The 20,155-nt window shown below is 36.4% G+C and overlaps 1 protein-coding gene across 6 annotated transcripts in view; it reads left to right on the top strand.

Annotated features, from left to right (window-relative positions):
* Positions 1-20,155, top strand: part of PTPRQ (protein tyrosine phosphatase receptor type Q) — a 136,985-nt gene that overhangs the window by 73,363 nt on the left and 43,467 nt on the right. For all 6 annotated transcript variants that reach the window (XM_064655578.1, XM_064655577.1, XM_064655583.1 and 3 more), the window contains 4 exons: positions 182-323; positions 2,392-2,661; positions 12,721-13,053; positions 19,524-19,645. In XM_064655578.1, coding sequence (XP_064511648.1) covers positions 182-323; positions 2,392-2,661; positions 12,721-13,053; positions 19,524-19,645 — 867 coding nt within the window. The remainder of the gene's footprint in view (positions 1-181; positions 324-2,391; positions 2,662-12,720; positions 13,054-19,523; positions 19,646-20,155) is intronic.

Raw genomic sequence — 20,155 nt, 5'->3', positions numbered from 1 at the left:
AGGTGAGAGGGATTGATGAAGTGGTGTGGAAGTGACAAAAGTTTTCAGTATTTGACTGAAATCTCCTCAGAGTAGAAGAGGCAAAACTATGGCTGTAAATCTTCCGTTCATGTCATTGGGTTCAAGCTGAGGCCCACAATGTTTCTAGAGATTGTGTACTAGTAATTTTTCCTTCCTTAAGAACATTTCAGGTTCAAACCACGAGGCAAACCTTGTTGGATTAGAACCATTCAGCCCCTATTCTATCAGCGTCTCTGCATTTACCAAGCTTGGGAATGGCAATCAGTTCAGTAACGCTGTCCAGTTTACAACGATGGAATCAGGTTAGATACGACTTTTTTTAAGCTACAGCTCTGTTTATATATATTTATGTATATTTTCCTTGTATGGCTGAACAACAGTGTTCATCTTGTCTCCAAAGAAAATGTAACATAACACTATCTCATTGCCTTCTGCCTGTGTAACACCTATTCACATTCTTATTGTAGGCTGGGTTTGAAGTTTGATGTCGGAAGTGTAGAATTAGAAATGTCCTCATCTGAAATGAGAGGCTTATATGGTTACTATAAATATTTTAATAGCATCACAGATAAAGGGAGGAAAATTAGAAAGATATCAGTCTTTGCAGATCAAAGCGATAATTCAGATCCCTGTGAAAATAACTGAAATGCTGGCAGTATCAAAAGCAGCTGGTCAAAATATTGGCAAATGAACATTAAACAAACAGAAGTTTTTACCATTTTTAAAATAATTTAATTTAGGAAGGAAACTAGCCATTAAAAGTGAAATACTCAATATTCACTAAAGAAGAGCCCGTGAGAATGGTGGGTTTGTGAAACTGGCCATTGCGCAAAGCTGTAGCTCCTTTGCCAGGTCAGAGCAATCTCTGGGCTCCTGTGCTTTATAAGGGCTGTCAGTGCCAGGGAACCAGCACGGCTCAGGGGACTCTCAGCTTCCTTTATACTGTCAGCAAAGGGAGCAGAGAAAGTATCGAAAGATGCCATATTACTGTAGTTTCTCCAAGATCACATTTCCAGTGAAAGATTCCTGCTGGAACTGGTAAAACAGAGTTTCTGGGGAAAATTATGCTGTTTATTATACCCAGGAGTTACCCACCATCAGAAATCTGGACCATCACTAAACTGGTTCAGTTTGGCAGTTGGATCCCTGCAACTGAAGGCTGTTCTGCTATAAAGCCATGGTCATCATTCAGTTGTCTCATTTCACCACAAACATTCCATACTCATGGTACTTTCTTTGGAAGTGCTGGAGAGACATTTCTCTCAGGAGCATGATCTAGTAATATTATAGCTTTTTCTCAGACTTTATGCTTAGGTAGTTGCAGCATGTTTCCTTTCCCTCCAACCTAGATTTTGGGCAATTGCTGGATCAGTTCCTCACTGAGTTCCTCTAAGGATTCTGTCCCTAGTCTTTATTAAAAATGCCAGTTAATCTTCTTTATTCTGCAGATGTTGCTTCTTAAAAAGAAATTTTTTCTTTAAATTCTGAAAAGAAAATTTATCTTTTTAAAGAGATTAATTTACCTCTGTATAGTGATAATGAATATGTTTACCTCTATTTTAACTGCCTCACTGACAGTCTTTTTACTATTTTATAGATTCCTCAACCTGTTTCAATAGAAGAAGTAGGTTGGGCCACCCCTCACTGTGTATTTGTTTTCTCTTATATGGTACAGCCAGTAATTTAGCCCTTTCAGAAATACTTTAATTCATTTTTCTCTTTAACCAGTTGTTCACATATAATTGCTCTATTTTCAACATGATTATAATATTTGCTACAATTCATTAATTTTTTATAAACATTTAAAAAAATTTCTCCTGCTAGAACCAGCAAATAGATTGGGAACTGTAAGATAATAGCATTGATATGACAGCTCTAAAACCTGCCTCATGACTTCTGTGCAGGTTGTACCTCTGCTGGAAGGACAGAGAGGTATGATAAAGTGCCTAAAAGAAACAGAGCTAACGTATAAATAAGGAACTTCTGCTGTCGATGCTGTTGTGGAGTATGTATATGGATTTCACACTACTGTGTATGTTTTACTACACTTTGTTTAAAAAAAGATGTGGAGAATATGAGCAGATGTGAAAACAAAATTGGATCACACAACCAGGGAAAAGCCAGATAGATGGCTTCTTCTATTTCAAGTACAATCATCAGTCACATTCACAGTAGTTGGAAATGAACCATTTAATGGGGACCAAGACATATTTTTGTTCTCTCAATGTGTTTCTTTCATTAATTCGTCTGACACTGCAATGTTTGACTGTTCCTATGAACATTGGATCTGCTTCTCTAATGATATTATTCTGTGATTCCCACTTTAATTGTGTATGAATGTTAATCTTTGGTGCATGTGTATCTTTTAAGTACCAGATGCTGTCCAGAATGTTCGTTGTATTGCAATGAGCTGGCAATCAATCCTAGTGCAGTGGGACCCTCCTGCTTCATCCAATGGTGTAATTACACATTACATCATAACAGTTGAAGGAAATTCTACAAATTTTTCATCTTATGATACACTGCATACTTTTAGAAATCTGCTTTCCAATATTACTTATCAAATTAAAATAAAAGCTGCAACGTCTGCTGGTGATGGTGAAGAACAGATATGCAATACCAGTACCCTTCCAGAAAAAGGTAAAAGTTTATTCAAGTTAATTTTTGTGCTCAATTGAAAAAATTACAATGAAACAAGCAGACCTGAAATAACTGTTTCAATACAGGAAATTCAATCCTTCTGTTATTTAAATTTCTTGCTAATAGTGAATGAAGAGAAACAGGATTTCCCCTTTCTCCTGTTTTAGAATAAACTTGGTGATGAGAATTAATTACCATTTTAAAAAGCACTTTATTCTGTGTGAGTTTGAAGAGTTATTTTATTAATTTATGATCACGTATTTTTTTCTTATAATATCTGCCTTTAGCATATTTGAGACTGAAAGTCTGAAAAAATTTTTGAGAGCGAAATTTGTATTTTGCTTTTACTAGCTGCTAGTGCTGTGACTTCATTGACAAAAAAGCTGTTCAAAAACAGTGCAATTGAGAAGAATTTAGGTTCTACAAGCAGACTTTGTAATTACTCTTGATGGATGGAATTTTTTAAACAAGAAAGAAAATTGTGAGTTAAATCCAAAGAAGAATGTAGGCAGGCTTTTTGGCATTGAAGTGAAAAAGTGTTACCCAAAGTCTATCTTCCTTTCCACACACACTTCACACTTCACCTAATCTTGGCCATGCTTTCATTTGACATGGGGATGAATTTCTGGTCAAAATACAGTGTTAGTTCTGTTTAAATAGCTATGTACCTACCTTCCAAATTAGCTAGGAGCCCAACTCTAAGTGCAGGAAGCAAAGGCCTGTTTCAACTCTCTTCCCCAGTCAGGGGTGATTTCTAGTCTTGGAACTATTTATCTTTTTTTTTTTCTTCTTTGGTGATAGTTTAATATAAATATAAAAAGTTATGTTCTGCGAGCAAGATCCAGAAAAGACTTCACCTTTCTACTGAATTACAGGAGCAATTACTGCGTTTAGTTTCTTTTCCTATATTCTCTTCAGTGATGTCAATTTATGCAGTGGAGTTGAGGAGGTCTCTAGTTCAGAACATCTGCACAAGGAAACAGGGGATGGGATGGGGGAGCACAACTCTACCCCCTGATGCTTAGAAACCAAACCTAGCTTTTGTAAAAATTTAATTACTAAGTTATTGAATAATTTAAAAGATGAGTTGCAATGAGTTGCAGCACTCATTCTCTGAAATTTCTGAGTGCTATTTCAACTGAAAGAGTAAGATTTCTCAAACTTATTCAAATACTAAATACAGATTCTGTGTCAGCAAAAAGGTTTATGCTCTGAATGACAAGTGGAGGGAAGTAGCTTTGCTACGCAAACTTGAATCAGACATCTGAACCTGGAGAAGATAAGACTTACTTATGCTTAGACTTCTTGTTGGTAACTTTCTGAGTGGCATGCACCTCCTTTGGATCCATCCTATTCACAGAGTCTTGGTGTCCCATTATGAGGTTTGATTTCCACGCTTCTTAAAATTAGACTTATGGATGTGCATGTCTGGATGAATCTGCATCATGTCTGTGTTGTCAGCTGAACTACTGCTGCTTTGGTTCCAGATCAAGTGGTTGAGCTCCAAATGAGGACAAGCAGGGCAGCCTCTTGCTAGTGTGATGTGGCCAACATTGTGAAAATAGCCAGGGTTGTACTTTGATGGCTGCCTGTCCTCATGGTACAGTCCGTCCCACTACAGCCTCACCATGTCCCTTATTTGAACTATGAGGTGTCACTCATACCTATTTCTGATGAAATTGTTCTCTCTAAATTGGTTTCCTCATCAGCATCTTCCCTACAAATGCTGCCATTTTGTGATCCCTGCTGGTGTCCTGTCCAGCTCCTTGTCAATTTAAGACTTCTGCCTGGGTAGTCTATTCTCTTGTTTGCTCAGAAACTTCTGTTTATCAGCAGCATTCAAAGTCCACATTTGAAAAGGTATTGTTTAAATATTAGACATGAGCATACTAATATCTGACAGTTGGCTGGAAGTAATTTAGTGAGCTTAGCTGCTGTGCTGGATGTGGATGCATGTGCTAATGCACTTCAGTACACTTCTTAAATGCAGTCATAACACTCAAACCTTTCTTTTAAATTAGGGTTGCTGAACAGCCAGCTCAGAGCTTGAGCAAGACTGAATCTGGGAATGGTGTTCAGACTTGGAGTTAGTCTTATAGGAGGGTTGTTACCCTCTGATAGGGAGGAGAACAGGAGACTTCCCTGGTGGTTTATATCTTGGAGGATGAGGGAAAGGCTTCTAGTAGTGTTAAAGAAACCTGGCACCTGAGAAAGTTAATTGTTGAGATTTCTGCAAAATTTGGTGTTGGCTGCTAATTAGTGCTTGAGGAAAGACTGAGAAAGCTGTGGATTAAGCCTAGGCTTGAGAGGGAGACTGGCAGTCTCCTGTGGTCTGTGTTATAAAGAGCTGTACTAGAAAGGAAAAAAAAAACAACCCACCAGTCTTTAGTTTGTAGCAACATGTGTCTTATGTGTTTTATCACTGGGAGTTTTCCCAAGTGAAGGATTTATGCTACAATACATGTAATTTTTATCACATATGCTGCACAGACCCTTTCTTGCTTTGTTGTTGCTTAGTCATATTTACAACAAACTAGTTATTATTAGGACATTTCCTTAACTGCGTGTTTGTATGAATTGTTTTGTGGTGACTGGATACTAGGAATTGGAAACTCATGGATGGGAATGGAAACAGTTTAATAGCTGTTGTCAGCTTCTTATTTATGGTGGCCTAAGATTAGTCACAGAATATGTAGCCAGAACTGAGTCACTGTCAATGCATTTGTTTCTGACATAAAGTGAAATCGAATTTGGCTCAGTGTCCCACTGCCTAGTGTTTGATCTTTGAATTCTTAGCAAGATTATTTGCCTTTTTTTGAGGTAAATTTGTTCATATCTGGGTACAATTAAACATGAATCATGAAGATTAAATTTATGAGGAGATTAGTAGTGTTTTGTGCCCAGTCAAGTTCCATTGTCATGGTATACCACCTCTGCCAGGCAGCATGATGTTATAAAAACTGTCAGCTTTATAGTGGTAGTATTAATTTGTGATTAAATATATTAAAAAGGATTAAATACATTATAAAGAATATGAAAGATAATATAGTATGCATACACATGCATAATTGAGTTAGGATTTTATGACTGAATAGCTATCCTTGGATTATTTTCAATATAATGCACATATTAAAATGCAATTTTTTTAAGGTTGAGTGAATTTTTAGGGGAGAAAGAGCCATAAAGTGGTAGGAAACTTCTCCAAAAGGAACACTAAAGCTGTGAAGATTCAGTTAACTCACAAGTCTGGGACATTCAGTTGACAATAAAAATAGAATAATTAAAAAGCCACTTGAGTGTGTTCAAAGTATGAATAATGTAAAGAAAACTGCTTCTACTTCAATTTTTTTAATTTAGATTTTTCTTTATAGGCTTTTCATTATTCTCTGAGGATATTAATTGTATTGATTATAGTATTAAGACACACAGACTAAGTCTCCCCTCCCCCCATCCCTTACTGCTAGTAATATTTAGTATTATAACTGACCACAAAGTCTTGGAAGAGTTTGAGGCCCCCATCATACTCTAGTGACAGTTCTTACCATTTGTTTTCTACTAAACAGAGATTCATTCATAGCTTACATTTAAAAGAAATATGGATAGAAATCTGTCCAGGAAACATTTTTAAATTTAGTCTGGGCTTAATTTTGCTGGCCAATACTAACTTGTAGCTATATACAGAAGTCTCCCTTGTGCAAGAAGGAGAGTTGTGCCTAAAAGAATTGGTAATGGGAAGGTTTCTTAGGTCTATTGGTGTGAAGGTGGGAAATTAACACCATCTTTTGTTATGTGTGCACAAAATGTCTTTACTTTCTGCACAAGGGAAACTTTGAAGATTCTGGGTTTGTATCTCCAGTATGGAGATGTGGGATTTTTTTCATCAAGGCCTGCAAGGAGCACAAAACATAGTAGGGGCTTAAAGCCTTCTGGATATCCAAGGAAATGCTGTTTCCTTCACCATAAATCCTTTTCTTAGTATATGGCAGCTCATGACATCTCTCAGTTGGAGTTACATGAATTTCCTCATTAGCCAGTGAAGAAAAGGATATACTGGAATAATATTTAAACCTGTACCCTAAAGTGGTTCTTAGGGCTTCAAGCATGATGTGCAGTGCAGTATGTTGGCCTGGTTATCCTGAGGAATGAGCCTACTGCTGAGCCACAGTATTGGAAATGGCAGAGCTTCGGTGTCCCCTGTCACTAAGGCAGATTAGAGCAGTGTGTTTCATATGTTCAATCAGTGCTGAAAAGTCATATTTCCAAACATATTATAAAGTAAAATAATCAAAACATTGCAGAGTGAATCGTGACTAAGAATCTTTGAAACATTTCTTTCCAAGATCACTGATTTTTTTCCCCTACTCAATTTTCTTTATGTAATGTGGATTTTTTTCATGTTTTCTGATTAGTTGTTTTGTCCAAATTTAAATTAATGACTTTCATGCAGATGGCAAATCTTCACTAGACAAGTGCAATGATCACTCAGTTGCTGCCAGTGAAATTGTAATGATGTTATTTTTATAAGCAGGTTGACAAAAATAGATGAAGGAGTATTTTTGTGGGGACTAGGACAACCGTACATTAATATATAAGAAATGGTGGTGGCATATAATACAAAGTTAACACAGAAAGCATTTACAGGTCAAATACGTTGTTTACTGAAAAGTAGGCTGTGGTTTAGTTTGATGGAAAGCTGAACATTCTTATTTAATTCAAGACTTGAGTACGGACAGTTTTCACTTCTCTTTTTAGTTTAAAGGAGTGCATTTCTCCCTAGATTTGTAGGATTTGATTTTTCAGTGCTTAGATCCCACAGTTAGAGACTGAGTTTTCTAATGGGCTAAGGTCTAATAAACATGGTCCACAGAGGCTCTTTTACGAACAACTGTGCAAGTTTCTCTAAAGCATGTCTGATAATGTCAGTTCTGAGTCATGGGAAAAATAGTCTACAGTTTTTTTGTATTTTTATGTTAGTAAGATAATTTGGGGCCTATTCATGATGTACTTATTCATACTGAGCAGGACTTTATATCGTGATGAGTCCCCCTAATCTAGTATAGCAGTCTATACTAGCCTAGTACTTGGTGCGATCAGGGTTAACGGCTTAACCCAAGGAACTTATTTGGTAACTAAGCTTTCAAAATCCAATAGAGATAATCAATACAGAATATTTCTTTTCTTTTCAGGTATTTCCATTTTCTGAAGGCTTTTTCTGGTCTGTGCCCACTGCTGTCTGTTCTACTTTGTTCTTCACTTTCCTCCTATTCATGCTCTTAATACCACCCAACAGACTTCTAGGCTGCCTCTGTTCTTTTAATCCAAACTCCAGCTACAAGCAGCTGTTCTGTAGGCAGACTTTTTTTTATTAACTTTGTTAGGAACTATGCCGTATCATATTACCCTCTTCTGTTCAGCCTGTGCAGCTGTAGTCATTGCTTTCCACAGAAATCTTTACAGAAAGCCATAACCTCTCTTTTCTCAGTAGATTTGTGTGTGTGTGTGTCCTTTGCTGCCCTTAGGTTATCTTTGCATTGTGAATAAGATTTTTTCTAGCAAGTGTTTTTGTTAGTTTAAACCAGTTCCACTGGCCAAGTTCAACTTGATCTGAGTCTTTGCACAGTACCAGTGCTTTTTCCACCAGGAATTTCCTTTCATTTAGGTTCTCAAAAAATTAATCTCAGAGCAGTCTACCAGTTTTGGAAGGGCTGATTAGCATTGCAACCAGACAAGAATAAGGCAACAAGGCCAAGATCTGTGAAAGTAACTTCTGTTGAGGTGTGTAGCTTCCTGTCGACTTCAGTAGCAGTTCAGGCACGTATATAAGTTTTAGGAACTTAAAATCCTGTGTAGATCTGGCTTCAGGCACTTTTCATTGAAATTTAGCCATTATGTGAACAATGGTAGATGAACCTGAAAATACCTCATTCCTCTTCCAGTCCAGCAACTGAATTCACCAGCATTTCATGGCTAGTGTCTCTGCCAGCTCCTTGACTGTTTTTCAGAAGCTGAATTAGAAGCTATTAAATGGAAAATTAGGTAGGGTACATTGCACCAAATGATTCAGACTTAGAAAAACTCCCTACTCCCAGAGCTAGTGGAATCATAGCAAATGCAACAAAATACAATAGGGAAAGACTGTCAGATATGTGATGAGACTTAAGGAATCCTATGTAGGATTCTTGAGAAATTTAAATATGGGATTAGCACAAGAATGCCAGCTAGCTAATCAGGGCACAGTCCTCAACAATTAGCTTCTTACAACACCAGAAGCACAGCCTTTTTCATGCCTTATCTTTCAGTGCATCTCCCTGAAAATCAGGATTAATAGTAAAGTTCCCATTAGGAGCATGTCTAAGCAGCAGTGTATAAGAGCAGGTACGTAAGTCTTTATGTATCTTATAGTTCCAATGTAATCTGAAATAGTAGCTGACAGACACAATTTTTGGCTTCGATAATTTTTACTGTGAACAGTGATCATTTCATCGTAGTTAAGTCATGTTTAGAAAATTTAAACAAGCTGCTTGATTACTCTAGGAAGCATGGAATGGTTTGCTCAAATCAGTACCATCTGTGGACAGAAAAAGTTGGGGGAATTTTAGTCATTCTTGAGGAATGGAAATCTGATTCTCCATGCTAGAGTAATTGTAATCCTCTTTGTATCTGTAACCCAATAGCATAGCTGTCTTGAAATTGTCTGTGAACACAGTCATCAAGTGCAAGAGATACTGTGCCACTGGGTGTCACTCCTCTTCACTGTGGCCCTAAGTTCAAACTTCTTTGATGTGCTCCAGATTCAGATCACATCTTTTCATTTGTCCTAATGAGTGATTATATTTATATTTGATATGTCCATGTAAGCAAGGAGATAAAATGATCTTGATTTTAAACGGAATAATGTTTAAGGCTCTGGTTTCATTGTAAAGGTCTGTCTAGGCACTGGCAGAGAAAATTTTACTATGAATTTTGCTGGCTGACCCTTTATTTTGTGGGCTCAGAATATTTTGTTTGTATGCGTCTTAGTAAACTGGAAAAATGACAACATTAAATAGCTACAAAAGCTTTTGTCTGAAAGAAGAAATGGTTGTCTAATCTGTCTGTTATGATGATACCTGCAAGTTTATCTTTAAAAACGATAGTTTTCGTGTAGTTTTACTTGCAGATAATCACAGACATCCCCTTCAGCCTTGTGAAGGTAACATGTATGAGCTCCCTTTGTAGTCAGTGGGAAAAAGTACAGATAGAAAGAGAAATAATTTCTCAGCCTTCCGTTCTTTCCCCCACTCTCGGTCAGTTTGTCTCTTCTCCAAATACAAGGAAAGCTCATGGAGGCTGGATTTATTAGACTCCTCTTGGTCTGCAGGAGAGCCCACAAATCAGACCCACTCTCATTTAGTCTGATATAATTTCTAGTTCTATGAAAGCCAAGCATCTTTTCCCTCTAAATTGCTAACTCTCAGTTCTTTCTGAAGTCTTCTGTGTTGAAACTCGGGGAACAAAGTACTGTCTTTAAGAAGGAAAGCCCACCATGCTGTCTAGAACACGGGCACTGCTCATTTTATACCTGTGACTAGCCTCTTTAACCTGCCTTGTTTTAGGTGTAGAGACTGCAGTTGTGCCAGCCATGGCTTTACCAGCTGCACATTTGAGCAAGTGAAGGTATATGTTTCCATATGAACTTCCTATTAACAGTCAGCAAGCAACCAGTTACCATCTACTTCATTACAAGCCCGTGTTTCAGTATTGGAATGTAGCCCACTAATCAGTTTTCAGCAGATAGAAGTTAGTAATGGGAGACTGAGAGGCATTAAAGCCAATTGTTTCCATCTCCATGTTGCATACTTTCACACTTTTATTCCAAACTCACCAGTGATGGCTGTTCCTATCACAGCAAGAGTTCCTGGAGTCGTGTCTGGGAAGGTGAGGTCATATTTCTTATCAAAAAAAGAGTAGTAATCCCCTCTGAGTGAGAAAGAGAATTTAATTTTCTTAAATTCTTTTTATTTTTACCTGTTCTGATATCTTTGGAATTTCTGACTTGATTTTTAATTCCTGGAATACATCATATTGGGCCTTAAAATACTTTAACTCGACTTCAGAGTGAGACTGGGTGGTAATTTTTTTTTCACTCAAATAATTTTATCCATTCTATCCCACATTTTATTGTTGTCATAATTGAGTGTGTAAGAGTCATATTTTTTGCAGTGTCTTAGCAGATATTAATAGCTTATATTACAATAGAGTAAGGATTTTTAGAGGAAAGATACAGCTGTATTCTAGTAGCAATTTAGGATTTCTCTGCCTTTATTTTCCACTAATTAATGGTCAAATTAAGCCCTTTCTTGTAATTTAGACAAACAGCTATTACAGCTTATAGAGTTTTTATGAAAATATTACAGTGTTTGTTTTTTTTTTTGAAAGTGGATAAGCGGGGTATTACATCTCCAAATATGTGCACATGTAAAAAAGATACTGCATGTTTTGGGGTTTTTTACGACTTTCTGTACTTATCTTTATGCTAATAACAGCAGAGCAAAACAACTTTAATTTTGATAGCATGGGTTATAATGATGGAAGTTGTCTTTGGTGAAGACTTTTTCTTAGTTTGTTCTTGTTCTGTGTCTGGCTAGTGTGTAGCAGGTTGGGAGCATATGGGGCTGTTGCATGCTGTGATGTTGTGTACTTATGTGTGACAGCTGAGTGGAAGGACAGGGGAAGGGCCCACGGTTCTTTGTCTGGTCCCACTCCTGCAGACTCCACCTGCTTTGGGCTCATTTCAAGGGATTTTAATTTCTCAACCTTTTCACCATCACAGCTTGGTTTAACTCATAATTTACCCTTCTTGTTAAATATTCAGATTTAGTGAAGAAGTTTCAGCTTGTTATATTCTGATGATTTCAACAAACAAATTGTTGCAGAAAAAAAGCAGAGATCAGATATTCCCACAAGGCTGAAAAAAAAGAAAAAGGAAGGTTTTCTCTTTCTTCCCCAGTAATGTTGGTCTGGGATTCTTTTCTTCTTTATGTAAGCCTTGGGACTTCTTCAGTTTCAGTTTGAGGGTGTATCATGTGTTTTTCTTTGACCAGTGATACCTCTTCCCCCAAAGACTTAAAGCACTCTTTAAAGCTAAGTGCACAAAATGATTTCTGAGCTGATTGGCCAGCACAGTTTTTGCCACAGAGAGTATTGGTATTATCTTACAGAGTCTTAGAGATAATATTAGCTTACTGTATGATTATGTGATATAGCACAAAACCATATGTTGCATCTAGTCTATGAGAGCTGGGAGTACACTGTTGACTCAATATAGATAGAATAAATGTGTACACATGTGTATGTATGTACATAACATGCAGTACTTCTGTCTCCATGGACATGAATATAACCTGTATACTCATATATACCTATGTGTATAAATAAAGGATGTATGGAAGCAGCATTTATGGGAAATTTCTTCTTTTTTTGCTCCATATTGTGATGTATTCAGCTCTTTCTGTCAGTGTTCTTTTAATTAGTTATTTGCTGAACAACTTGTAAAGCACTTATATAATGCTAGGAAAACATATTGTGTGTATTGATACTTTCCATTCAGAAGGTGAAACAGGAGACTTATGTAATCTCGAGGTATTACATGAGGATTTCATATGTTACCGAGAGAGAGACAAATGAATATTTCTAAGTGAGAAGTGAAGAAGCCCAGTTAGCAACTGCACTAAAAGATGCTATGGGTAGGCCAAAAATAACTTTGCTTGATATTCCCTCCCTCAGTTGAGACACAGCCCCAAATGTAGCAACAGGAATGCCACACCTCTCAAAGCTGCCCCTGCATGCCACACCTGAAAGTATTATTTTTTATTTCAAAAACTATTGTAAATGTACGACACCTATATATGTACAGTGTGATTTATGCCAGTGGAATTGCTTCTTGTTAACCATATGTAGTTGAATCTTCGTCTTTAGACACGCTTATAAATTTATTTTTTTTAACACTGGATAAAAGGATTATAGTTGCAATCACTTTTCATTCAAATTAAGATGTCTTACAACTGTTTTAATCTGCAGTTCCTAGTGCTCCCAGGGATATTGTTTTTTCCAATGTGCAATCAACAAGTGTGACTTTGAATTGGAGAACACCAAAATCTATCCTTGGCTACTTTCAAAACTACAAGATTACCACACAGCTACAGTCCGTCCACTGCAGTGACTGGGAAACTAAGGAATGTGTTGAATATGAGATGCATCAATATTTATATGAAAATGTGATGGACGACTGGATAGAAGACACAGTGTATGGACTGAAAAAATACAGATGGTACAGATTTGCAGTTGCTGCCAGTACGAGTGTTGGTTATGGCAGTTCTTCACCTTGGATTTCAACACAAACACTTCCTGGCTGTAAGTAAGGATATCTCCCATGTCTCATAATGCTGTAACAATGTGATATTCACCTAAATAAGCAAGAACACTTGGTAGCAAGTTATTTCTTCATAGACCTACAATATTGGTGAAGTTAATAAGGATTTATTTCAACTCTTCAACTCTGAAACATCATGATATAAATCATGTGGTAGGTATACATACTTAACACTTCTAGATATTTTAATGCCTTTTGTATGCTCTATTTTATTTACTGCTTACCTAGCACCAGTTTCAATCCTTAGCAATACTCCACATCTAGACTTGGTAAGTCTAAATTTTGGCTAATTTGGGTTGATATGCCATTTTCAATACATCTTCATATGTGGGGCGTGTCAATGAAAAGTACTCCTTTTTTAATTCTTTGACTGAAAGTCTGTTAATCAACATTGTAACACCTTCCTGAAGTTCTGATGTATGTTCCTGGCAATAGAATTTAAGCAATAGTTTCAGAGGAATTAGAGATTTCTTTCCAAGACCATATACACCTATGGAGTTTACAAATCAGAGTAGCCAGGTAACTTGTAAAGGATTGCCATGACACATATTAGAACTCTCCTGTCTCAGCTGAGGACTGAAGATTCCAAGTAAGAGAAGAGTTGTCACAGATAAGTTATCATTAAATATTTGAGAGAAGGGGATGTGAAACATGTATTATTTAGGCAGTTGTCATGGGGACAAATGACCTTCCCTACCAGTTTGCAGCCATCCTAAGTCAGATAATATCTGAGATCCAGCCTCTGACTGAATCACAGCTCCTTCACTTATTTCCCCACACAAAGTAATAATAATGGAGATACCAAGGACTTTAACAGCTGTGTACTAGGGATTACTCAAGGGTCCACATATTTATTTTGTTCCACTCATGTTTTTAAAATCATTTGATGTGAATGCAGGAGGCTTTTATGTAATGCTCCTTTTAGTATCTGTGCACTCAGTGAACAATAGTACATCCATCTATTTTTAAATACCTCACATTTCTCTACTAGGAAAGCAAATATTGTCACCTTCATTTGCAGATGAGAAGTTGAAATAGAGAAATTCTAAGCCCCAAAGGGCAAAGAGATTTGGACACCATGATAGTAAACATCATAACAGCCTGTTTTTCATGTAAAGCACAGAAGCAGTCCTTTGGATTGAGAAGTACTGGAATCAGCTGCAGAGTCATTCTCATGTGTATGTACTTCCTTTGTCCAGTGACTCTTATGGGGATGCTCTGCCTGTAAATTAATGCAATATTTTAATTGAGGGAGAAGAAAAAAACCCCAAATAAACCCAGATGGAGCAGAAAACAACTAACAGAAGTTGTGCAACTCTTGAGCCAGAAGGTCTAGGGAGATGCCTTACTATTAAATTGATAGAATTTAGTTGCTGACATACGCAAATACTTGTTTTCAAAAAATTGTTACTGAGTTTAGAAAAGTTGGGGATTAAAGCTGGACAGAAAAGCAATAATTAAAACACATATAAATGCATAAAATTAGGATCCTCTTTATTATTTACTCTCTAGACAGTGATAATTTGCTTTAAGAAAGAACTAGTTTCCTGTCAGTCCCACTGAGAAGATGGTAGTTAAAATTGTAAAAATCTCATTAGACTGCACAGGCCCTTTCCATGCCAATACAGTGTCGTTCTCAGCAGTAGCTCCTCTGCGTGCTCTATTAGACAGTTTAAAGTGGTGGGGTAGAAGTTAAAAAGTTCCATCTGTTCTTCCAGCCCAAGTGTTTGGGGCTGTGTCTGTGATGAGGGAAGTAGGCAGCAACAAATTTCCTGTGAGCTAAACTGGTGATACATCAGGAGATAAGCTGCCTATAAAACACACCTCTGTGGAGTCAAGGAAGCATGGGCACTATTTCAGATATTGTGGCTGGGTGCTGGTCTTTTTCCTGGGATAATGGCAATCAGCTGAGGAGTTAAAAAAGAGGAAGCTGACATGTCACAGCTGGGTAGCCAGCTGGAAACTTCATCCTGCTTCAGTGGTGCTGGGAGCCTCCCTGAGCAGTGGCTGATCTTTAGCAAGGACAGTTCTCCAGCTACTTCATACATGGCAAAGACTAGACTTTAGAAATACTGTTAAACAGACTAAAGAAAACCTTAGTTCCCCTCTGTCTTTTGCAAAATCTGTAGCAGGAAAGAAAAATTTAGAATGAACCAAACAGACTCAGTACTCTGGGCAGCCTTGCAGAATGTATCCAGCGAACAGGTGTTGATCCCCCTCTCCTTTCCCTCATGGACAGGGCCAAGCATCCTCTGGATTAGCCTGCTGATACACAGCCAATATACATGGTCTGTTAGGGCTTAAGGGTGCTTAGCTGCTATGTAAAATACCCTGAGTACTTAGCTTGTAAAATCAATGGGAGTTGTGTTTGCAGGTTTAAGGGCAGAAGTTAGCCACTGTTTTACTTGATTTTCAGAAATGCCTCTGTAAAGCATTGATTCTCCTGACGGTAAAGTTACCTTGGTTGTGAAATAATTGTCAAATGTTTTTCTTCATAATTCATTGAGTTCTCATAAATTTGTGTTTCTCTCAAACCTAAAGAAAATATTATAGGTATTATATTCATATTCAGGAAGTTACAGCATTTAAGATGAAAACTGTTAAGCTAATTTCCCAGAATATAAAGAAAAGAAACTTCAACAGCAGCAAAAATTACATAACAGAAATCCTGAGTATTTTTACAAGTGCTGAGGATTTGACTGTTGTGCTAGAGCATAAATACCTATTCAGAATAATAATTCTGAATATCCAGTGACTAAGGTGAGGATCTTTGCTTGTTTGTTTCAGTTTTTCATTATGAAGGCAACTGTAAGGCTACAGGAATTATTTTTAAGATTCTTTAACCCATTTGCAAGTTTCAAGCAAAAAATAATGGCAGTGTTCTGTACTGAGAGTTATAGAGTTACTCCATGGAAAATGTTATAAGTTGTTCAGTACAGTCTGGTTCTCACATCACACAGATAACCTATTCAGCCTTCTGTTTTACAGATTATCCTCACAGGGATTGTCCTATTGTCTCATAAAATAGTTTGATGGCACTGTTATTACTTACCTGATTGATTACCCAGGAGCCAAATCTAGTCTGCAAGATTAAATATTTTCATTATAACTTAGATTTATATAGTTACCAGCACATAATAACACAGTATTGGCTCACAGTAAGGGAAAGGACAAGAAGTGTTTTACATAGCTAAGGAAACTTTATTTGCTCACACCTGCACTTACCCTGACCTTCACTTTTGCATTTATAAGGAGAATAAGATAGGCCAAACTTCTGTTTTCTAAGAGAAAAATAATTCTGGAGGGTCAGTGTTAGATGGAAGATGAATGACAGTGAGATCACTGACCTCATTTTGGATCTCGTACAGTTACACAATGCAATGCTTTTTGGTAAACTGCCAAGTCTCCTAATGCCAGGATATACTGAGGTACAAAGGAAAACCCCAGATGTTCGAATATCCCACGAATGCTAGGACATAGATGCATGGGGCAGAGGGTTATGCTTCTCTTTTCAGCACCTTCTTTCCCAATCCCTGCTGATGCCCAGTTGCTTGGTACTATTAAAGATGAAAAGTATGTGTGATGAAAAGTAATGAGATTTCATGTCTCGTTATATGCCCTTTCTTCTGGAAAGTTTTGCCTGAGAGAACTTGTTTTAATTTGTTCCTTTCATTTCCTCAGAACTAAACATTGGAAAGTAAATATGGCCTAATATAGCTGTTTAAATATAGGTAAAAGTAACCTGGATGATTATAAAATTAGATAACTGAAACACACATTTAATTTTTGTTGGTAAAAGAGCTGATCTTAACTAAACTGGCAACCATGAATTTCTGTTAGAAAACTGGAGTATTCAGTCTTATTTTTGAGGATTATGCTAGATGATGGGCTATCCAGACTTATCTTCAAACTAACGCGCTTAACTGCTGCCTTAGCACCAGGACACAGATGGATGGGAAAGATGACCCTGACCTCCATAAGACCCACATTCCTGTGCAAGGATAGAAGCATGATAATCAGGAAATGATGGTTATTAGTTACAGAAAATGCATTATTGTGAAAACCAGGAGAAAAGTGCTTATGAGAGGAAGTGATTGGATTATGGGGGAATGAGAGAATAAGACTAGGTCATTTCTACTGAGTAAATTGCTGTGATTTATAAGAGAAAGAGTGTAGTGATATGGCCTCATATTGACTAGATTAATTTCACAAGCAAACCCATTTCAGAATATGGCAGTTATCCACTGAAATCAAACACAGTTTTAAAAAAGATGTTTTTTTGCAAGACGTGAGACGTTAGACACCTTCAATTTTGTAGTTTTCTTTCTAATTATACATGTTATTTTAGAAAATATTCCTACATTTTAGTATGATTTGGTTAATGTCTGATATTTTACTTTTCATTGTGAAAATTAACCAGGTATTAATCCTTAGATGTATTTTAGATGAGTATCTTAAATATAACATATTCAATCTAAATTTTATTACAAAGATCTAAAAAGTGCATCAAGTGTAAACTACATATGGAAATTACCCATATGGTTGGGTAATTGGTAGATTAGATTATGCCTTAAAATTATTTCACACCATTGTTGTCTAATGCATAAATGTAAAGTGACCCCTGAAAAAAATTCTGAGATTAAATGCTCTATTAGTTCTGTAAAAAGTAATGGAAAATTGTCTTTGGAAACTTGCTTGGTTTGAAAACTAAGGCTCAATAAGCTATAAATACAATTTTATACTCTTTTCCAGACATTTCATTTTGCAATAAAGCTAATAAATACCACTGCCATAGTTACTGAAAGCATTGTTTACTCTGAAAGACACTGTTTGAGCAACAAGTCTGTCATGCATTACCTGAAAATAAACTTTATTTGTGCTTGTTCTAATTTTCAGGGAACAAGTTTGCCCTTGTATTTTTGTTTTATCTGTTGTAGCTCCCACTTGACAGCCAGCCTTCACTGAGCACTCTCCCCTTTCACCACCCCTCATGTGCTCTCACAGTTTGTTCAGTTACGCTCTTCATTCAGTTGTTCCATGCTATTCAATATTTTTGGGGACTGCTTCCAATGGTTGAATTTGATCCTGCCTATAAAGTCTTGTATATTGCTGTTAATCCCAGCACAGCAATCTAACTCCCATATCTAACACCCTAAACTCATCATAGCACCTTGTTTACTCCCAAATCTTCCTGTTTTATTCTGCAGCCATGGTGCCAAATTTGTAGTGTAAAGTTTTATTATTTTCCTCATTAATCTTTCATATGTAATTTCAATAGCTACATACTTCATTCCATGTTCTTTTTCCTTTTCCTACCCTGTTTTCCTCCTAAAAAACTAAGTAACCTTGTATATCCTCCAATTTTTTCCTCATTAAGCCCTCTTACATAATGATAATGGTACCAAGCCACATATTCCTGCATTAATTTTGTTTTAGAAAAGAGACTGCACCTTCTAGTTAGAATAGGTATGATCACTTTATAACGTACTGTTATAAAAACAGTATGTTTTTATAACATACTGTTAACTGATATGTATATTTTTTGGTAGATTATAAAAAAGACACCGTGAACACAGGTTCCAGAAATATGTCCAAATCTGTTGCTTCTGTAACACGCTGTTCAGTGATACTTACCACAGTTGTCTTTTTTTTGTAGTAAACCCCCAAAAAAGGCACCATGGAGCCAGGTTCTGAAGTTATCTACAAATCTGTTGTCACTTCTATTCCAAGTTCTGTTTTCCTGAAATTTAAAATGGTCATTATAAAAAAGGAATACCACTTACTGAGAACTACTGTGTTGTTATTATAGTTTCATTAATTTCTTATCCATGAATAAGAAATAACTAGTTAATTCACATATCACCTTGACAAAAGGAAATTTTAGGGAAATCCCATTTCTTGATGTGAACATTCTCTTTTTATTCCTACCACTTTTTTTGTGTGTGTTTTCTGGAATTTCTAAACATGTTAAGAATAAATTGAAAGGAAATGTAGAAAGTTATTTCTACTTGTACTCTCCAACATTGCAGGAAATTTTTTCTAGCATGCAGAAAATCAGGTATTTTCACAATTTCTTTTTCTTTGAATGATTCATTTGACATAAACAAATATAATTTGTCTAAATAGTTATATATATTTTGCTTGTGTCATGTAAAATTAATACAAAGAACTTGTAATTCAATAATCCTATAATTTCAATTCAAGATGCAGTTGTAGGCAGTTCATACTCCAGAAAAGTCATAGTGGTTACAATGAAAGATGTGTTTCTAAATCACATGGTATGCTTTACAGATGAAAAAGGAAAAAAAAAAGTTATAATTATTTAAACAGTTTGTTAAGGTAAATGTGTGAAAAAAATGTAATTTTCAAATCTCTACTGGCCACTAAAATTACTGGATTATTTTTGGTGTATTTCTTTGGCCATGATTTACATGCATAGTTTTTTCTACAGCTCCAGATGGTCCTCCAGAAAATGTGACTGTTTTAGCTACATCTCCTCACAGTATTAATATCAGCTGGAGTGAACCTGCCATCATCACAGGACCAACATGCTACCTCATAGACGTTACCTCAGTAAGGCAACTCAGTTTTACTGTTAGTAGTTATATAGATGTTTGATCACGTAAATACTACAGCAGGTTTCCTTACAGAAATTACAGGACAGAAATAACTGGATTAAAAAAAAAATTTGACTGTGTCTATTTCCACATAAATTCCACATAAGAATTAATTGTAGATTTATTAATTTCTTAATGGGAGATAAATTAATTACTTCATATTAAAAAAATGTGTGCTAGTAAGAGCTCTTGGAGAAAAAAATTATAGCTATAAATGTACACAGGAAAACAGTAGTTGAGCTTTGTGGAAGTGTACCTCTTTCTAACCATAATGACTTCTTTCTTCTTCAAAGGAAGAAAAGGTTCATCGTAGTGATTTTACAAACCAAAGTGGAGAGCCTAGCAAAAGGAAATGACCTGTACAAAGTTACATGGCACCAGAGGGCAAACTTTAAAGTCAAACTAGATTTCCCACTTTGCACTTGGTGCTCTGTCCATCAGATTAACTGTATTTTGGTAGCACAGC

The sequence above is a fragment of the Pseudopipra pipra genome, chromosome 5, assembly GCF_036250125.1.
Source record: "Pseudopipra pipra isolate bDixPip1 chromosome 5, bDixPip1.hap1, whole genome shotgun sequence".
Lineage (NCBI taxonomy): Eukaryota > Metazoa > Chordata > Aves > Passeriformes > Pipridae > Pseudopipra > Pseudopipra pipra.
Note: the sequence above shows the minus strand (reverse complement) of the source record. Positions and strands in the feature narration are given on the sequence as shown.